Raw genomic sequence first — 6,252 nt, forward strand, 5'->3', positions numbered from 1 at the left:
ACAACAGATGGTAGCCCTGGTAACCACTCGAGACTTTTTACTAGTGCTATCCAACCTTAATACACCGGTGTGGGTCGCTGGATACTAATAAAAAACAATTTTTTTTGCAATACATTTAATAATTAGTAATTACAATTAAAAATATAATACTAAAAGTGTCTATATTATTTACAATAGCGGTCGGCTTTCATTTTGCTTCTTCTATCGAGGAGCGTCTCGTGCAGGTTCCCGTCCAGCTTGGCTCGCTTCAGCTCCGACACGCTGCCGTCGTTAACACGAAGTTTCTTGTCTTGGAATTTTTGAAATTTCTTTCTGAAAGTTTAATAAATATTTCAATTATATACCTATAGTGTTTCATTGTCTATGTACTTATTTATAATTGACTTCAAATAGCTTAAATATGACTGTATTTTTTTTGTTACGTAATAACTCCGTCAATTGTAAACCGATTTGGTTATTTTTTTATACAACTTAAAATGGCAATCAAGCTGACGGTCCACCTGATGGACAGTGGTAACCGTCGCCTATAAACATGAGCAGTACCATGGACATAACAGAGTATGTCGCCTGTCTATGTATGTAACTGTCTCGCCCATGATCCCCCATGCGTTGCCATTCCTGAGGACTCAGGTGTTATTCCTCTGTACCCAGTAAATTCACGCCATATCCTACCCTTCAAACCGAAACACAGCCATGCAAACACAACTGCTTCACGGTTGAAACACTAATGGGACAGGGGTACCCAAGCAATCGACTTTTGTACAAAGTCTCCGTAGCACAAACAAAGAGCGTGATAACCACTGATAAAATACCCCCTAATAGTAAACTACCATAAGGAACGCACCCATTTCTTATCGCTGTCTATGAGGGAAGCCTATGTTTAGCAGTGGACAGATGACAGCTGAAATGACGATCATGAGTGTCTTTTCCATTAACATTGGCCAAATCATCGAAATTCCGATGAAGCAGTAATAAAAAAAAAGTAACGCCAACAGCAGGATGGACATCAGAAACACTGATACTACAGAGCAATAGAGCGCTGAGTAAAAATAACTTACACATAATTAACTTCGACTTCAGCCAGATCACCCTGCTCCTCCTCAGGGATGACCACCTTATTCACTTCCCTGCTCTTATTGCTGCGTATACTGCAGAATTCTTGCTCGCCAGCCATAGAATTCTCCGCCACCACTGAGTCTTCACTATTCACCGACATGAATTTGTTTAAAGAACTAAGGATCGCTGTTTTACCTGAAAATTAATTGGGACATGTACAATAAATTGTATTCCTGTTTTGTGTTTATGAGAAAGAAAAAGTAAAAAATGTATGTTTACTTTCAGAGAAAATATATGTGTTAGTAACAAAAAACCTTACAAAGTATTGATATTGTTATAAAAACATTGTAATTTTTCAAAATAATATTGTTATTCTTCTATATGTATAAAGTGTCACCAAGTGCTACCTGATTATTAACATGGACTTGTTGTATTTTTTTTTTATGCAATTTAAAATGCCAACAAACTGACATCCCACCTGATGGAAAGTGGTAACAATCGCTATGGACATAACAGAGTATACTATGTCACCCAATATGATTATGCATTGCCATTCCTGACGTAGTCGTCTGATGTTTTTATTTTAATGAATGAAAATGGTATGGTAACCCCGCCTGCGCTATCGGTATACACTGGCGGGGTAGCAGTGAGAAGTGATAGGTGAGGATGAAAAGGCAGGTCAGTTAGCCCATCGAATCGAATAGCCCATGACGAATCTAACAATAAATTAGTCATGATTGTATCGGACTAAGGTTTTTTTTTGATGGAGGATAATGGTATGGTAACCCCGCCTGCGCTAACAGGATACGCTGGCAGAGCACCAGTGAAGGGTGATAGATGAGAATAAAAACAGGCCAGTTAGCCCATCATGATGAATTTATCAGGAATTAACCATGATAGTTTCCAGGGGGAACCGCAAGGATGTCGACCTGGCCGGGTATATTGCTAGTAATGGGATTCTCAGTCTCCATTACTAACAATCCCTTTCTCCCCAAAGAGGGCTAAAGTGTTATGCCTATGTACCCCATAACATCATAGCCATATCCCACTTATGACAGGATGAAAATGTCAATTTATCCTATCTACTATCAGGGCCATTATATTTTATTTAAATTTCAGAATGCATTGTTATAAAAAAAAAGTTTACGCAACTTGGAATAGCAAACTAACAGACCATGTAAAGTGATAACTAACATTTAAAGATATAAGGATAAATTTCTGTTTCTAATATTTGTTTATTTCTTATTTATCACAAGGAAATAGTATATCACAATAAAGTTATAGCTATTTACCATCCTGCCAAACAGGTTCCCATTGCTCCATTGGTCCAACAGCATCAGATCTGCCTATAACTACTCCATCTTTGGATACCCCCAAATATTTCCCATACCCAGACTTCAGTGCAAACTTGTTTTCACCAGCCGGGAACGCTGTAAATATTTCTTCTGGTGACGGCCCCTCTCCATCCCCGTGAGGGGCTCCAATAGTAAATAAGCCATTATCCAAAGCTGATATGTATGTGTTATTCCCAAATTCAATAGATATGGATCCTGTGACATCTTCTATTTTGGCAGCTTTCCACCACCCTCCATGTCTGACGCAGTCCTCATCAACTTTGGAGTCTTCAGATTTCTCTGCTTTCTTATGTTTCCGTTTCTTTGCCCTAAAGAAGATATATTTACAATAACATACATATAAAAAACATGTACAAAAAATACATGCTTAACAACTGGGCAAATCCTAAATGAATGACAGACAATAATGTAGACATAAAATATTGATATTTTTACACAGGAATTTACATGTTGTAAGTAAGCAACGAGAATTATGTAAGATATGAAATTTTCTATGGGTATTATAGGTGAGAAGGCTTACTAGATACAATACTAATAAATAAAATGTATAGTAAAAGCTGTACCCAGCCTTTTCCAGAATGACTCCCAATATAATTCACAATTCGCTATATTCCATTTCACCTACCAAATAGATATTCATATCTGTTATATTGTAACATACATTAAAAACATCACAGAATACACTGTGTCGACCATAGCACCTCCCATTCCTAAGAACTAAGCAATTATTTCTTTTTTTTTCATAATGAGTAAAAATGGTATGGTAAACCCCAATTAGTATATAGTAGTGGGGCTACAGTGAGAGATATAATAGATAAGAATGAAAGCAATTCCACAGGGATTAATCACAATTGTTACAAGGGGAAACTGCATGAAGGGCTGCTTGATAGGATATTGCTAGCAATAGTGCAGTTAGACCCAATTACTAATAATCCCTTTCCCCCCAGAACAAACAGTTATACTTTTTGTGTTCAATATCTTACACATGATTTTTACAAATTCAATTCAATGTTCAATTAAATATATAGGTAAAACAGTGATAAATACTATAGTACTCCAATGATGATTCTGATTATTAAATTTAATATCATTTGCAGTTTATTTATTCGTAAATGAATATGTTTATTTGAAAAAGAGTATAAATTGTTACAGTAAAAATTCTTAACAGATCAAAAAGAGGTGTTTTTTACAATAAAATCATACAAAAATAGGTTCATAACCCATTTTTGTCTAATCCCGTTGATGAAATTATTCACTTTAAAGTATTTTTAACTAGCGAGGAATTCTCATTAACATACACTTAATTCATATAAGTATTATTATTTATAATTTACACTACAAATATTATTGTTTAATTTGATCAACGTTATTTACATCGAAAAAACAATTTAGTTGCTTACTTCGGCTTGTCTCCTTTAAGAATAAGTTTCCCCCTTTTCACAGCAGCATATTCATCAGACATAATTCTATGTAATAAATTATAAGTTTATTAAAAATCTAGTTATTATTTTAAAATAACTATTTTGGCGAATTTAATTAAAAGAATAATATTTCAAGGGTATATCAAATAAAAAATAGACTAAAGAGATAAATAATGACATTATTAAAACTAAATGACATATATGTCATGTACGTTCGCCATAGATCTCTGTGGCTGATGCTTGAGCTACATTATCTGTGGTCTTAAGTGCAATAAATAATTGATTAAGAATAATATGTATTTGTCTAAGCACAATATTTAAAATTAAAATAATATTTATTTGCTAAAGACACTTTTACATTGGCCATTAACTACGAATTACACACTAGGCATGCAAACCTGTATTGTGGGTTCAAATTTATACATAGAAATAGCACAGACATAGCATAGTTAAATAGCAAAATAATACATTCATTTCTTGATTCTTTATTTTTGTTGGAGTATTAAGTGTTTCACTAAAGGTCCAAAAATATTATTAATGTTATTCATAGATGGCAACTCTTGTATTTTTTTTTTAAGATAGTGTGTGCTCTCTTGTCTGTGGTTCTTCCCTTTTCCAACAGAAACTGTATAATGTAAAAATGAGTTAAGAGAAAAATTAAATATTATAAAGCCGGCCTTTTAAAGAGCATATTCCTTTTTAAAAGACCGGCAGCACACCTGCAATGCCGTAGGTGTTGTGGGTGACCATGGGCGGCGGTAATCACTTACCATTAGGTGAGCCGCATGCTCGTTTGCCCCCTGTGTTGTAAAAAAAAAAAATATTTTTCGCTGTTTTCTATAAAAACCATAATTCTTTTTATTTAGAATATAATGTAATCTCTAATATAGATATTTTTTTTTCCATACTTAGTCTTTGCCAATCAGGCGCTATCCATCAATACTGCCAGATTAGGCAACTTTTCACCTTTTGAGCTATTTCAAAGGGTGTCAATCAACGAACAGTTACGTTTAGACTATTTCGGAAAAAAATTGTATTATATTGTAAAATCTTTATTATATATAATTTATAACAAACTCATTAATAAATTCAATATACAATGGCAGACTTATCCCATAAATCTGTAAGTTGAAATCTTACAGTCAACCTTTGTGAAACTGAAAGAAAAGTATAGAATATAGTAATTTTGGGCTATAAAAAATAAAAAGCTAAGTTATAATGATTTGGTGATTTTTTTATCACTAATTGAAGCTTTTACCATAATGTTCCAATTATCACTGATTTCTACTAATAGAAAATGTAAAAATCTTTTTTTTTTTATTTCTTGTCAATTTTATATAAAAACACAATAAGTAATTGAATAGTAATATTTTGATAACACAACCACTAAGAAAAAAAAACATTTGACTACGTTGGTTGAAAATTTTGTCTGAGGTTAAAGACTTCTTAAGTAAAGTATACGCATTGCCTCCAATGTATCTCCACCTAAATCATATACAGGAGATCGTGGAACTATTTTGACATGCCACTATATAGATAAGCTGCTCGAACATATAAATATATGTATTTAACTACTATATAATAGGTTATTGAAAATATATACGCCGATTATATATATATATATCTATATCGCTATAAAGCTATGTATATAAGTTATTCTCAAGAGTTATCACAGACCTCTTGCGCGTAGACATAAAAAATTTTAATCTCCAAACTAAGAGGGAAAGACATTGTTAGTCATGAAGCTCCAATCGTAATGTTGAAATGTTTTTACTATACCTACTTCCATAATGACTGTCCCTATACATACACAACTATCGAAATGATCATATCCACCTGTGTCGATGAGTGAGAAAAGGGAATGTCATATAAGAATATGTTTCCAATGCTGGAGAGGAAAAGTTGTGGCATCAAAATAATTGTGAGCACATTTTTCACTTACCATTTACAGTGAATGTCATCTTTATGGTTGAATTGCTGCAGGAGCTACAGATAATGCTAAATATCTTGTATCCTCGCTGATTTGTCTTAATGCAATAGTCCTTGAAAAAACTTGAACATGAGATAAAGTCAATCGGGTTCACTCGGAACTGCTTATTGTTAACTTATTTTATACTTTATAATTTTTTTTATTTTCTTTTAAATTTAATATTTATTCAATTTTATTATCATCATCATCATATTAATTGTCCATTATCAAATATAAACCTTCCTCATTAAGAAGGGTTTTGAAGAGGTGCCAGCAGTCCATGTTAAGCAGGCGGGTTGAAAGTTATAGTTAGACTTTGGTGATATTTTAAGAAAAACGCTGCTGCCCAACCCTTGACCATTAAGTTTTCTTAGTCATCTCTTACTACCCCCACGGGAAAGGAAGGAGTGTCCCATTCTTTGCTGGGACCACGCGGCAATCCAAATTAGTT

At 33.5% G+C, this 6,252-nt stretch overlaps 1 protein-coding gene across 1 annotated transcript; it reads right to left on the minus strand.

Moving 5' to 3' along the window:
* Nucleotides 1–109: 109 nt before the first annotated feature.
* On the minus strand, nucleotides 110–4,042 carry LOC113509781 (protein FRG1 homolog). The gene is made up of 4 exons (XM_026893203.3): nucleotides 3,812–4,042; nucleotides 2,349–2,719; nucleotides 1,059–1,251; nucleotides 110–312 (listed from the first exon to the last, which is right to left on the minus strand). The coding sequence occupies exons 1-4, from the start codon at nucleotides 3,871–3,873 to the stop codon at nucleotides 165–167; spliced, it is 774 nt and encodes a 257-aa protein (XP_026749004.1). The 5' UTR covers nucleotides 3,874–4,042; the 3' UTR covers nucleotides 110–164.
* Between the last annotated feature and the right edge of the window lie 2,210 nt (nucleotides 4,043–6,252).

The sequence above is a fragment of the Galleria mellonella genome, unplaced genomic scaffold (assembly GCF_026898425.1).
Source record: "Galleria mellonella isolate WM207_F2 unplaced genomic scaffold, CSIRO_AGI_GalMel_v1 utg57, whole genome shotgun sequence".
Classification (NCBI taxonomy): Eukaryota; Metazoa; Arthropoda; class Insecta; order Lepidoptera; family Pyralidae; genus Galleria; species Galleria mellonella.

Coding starts and splice junctions, on each gene's coding strand:
- LOC113509781 (XM_026893203.3), bottom strand. CDS start 3,873: ATGTCTGATGAATATGCTGCTGTGAAAAGGGGGAAACTTATTCTTAAA. Junction 2,720..3,811: donor CTTAAAGGAGACAAGCCGAA/GTAAGCAACTAA, acceptor TATCTTCTTTAG/GGCAAAGAAACGGAAACATA. Junction 1,252..2,348: donor GGAACCTGTTTGGCAGGATG/GTAAATAGCTAT, acceptor ATTAATTTTCAG/GTAAAACAGCGATCCTTAGT.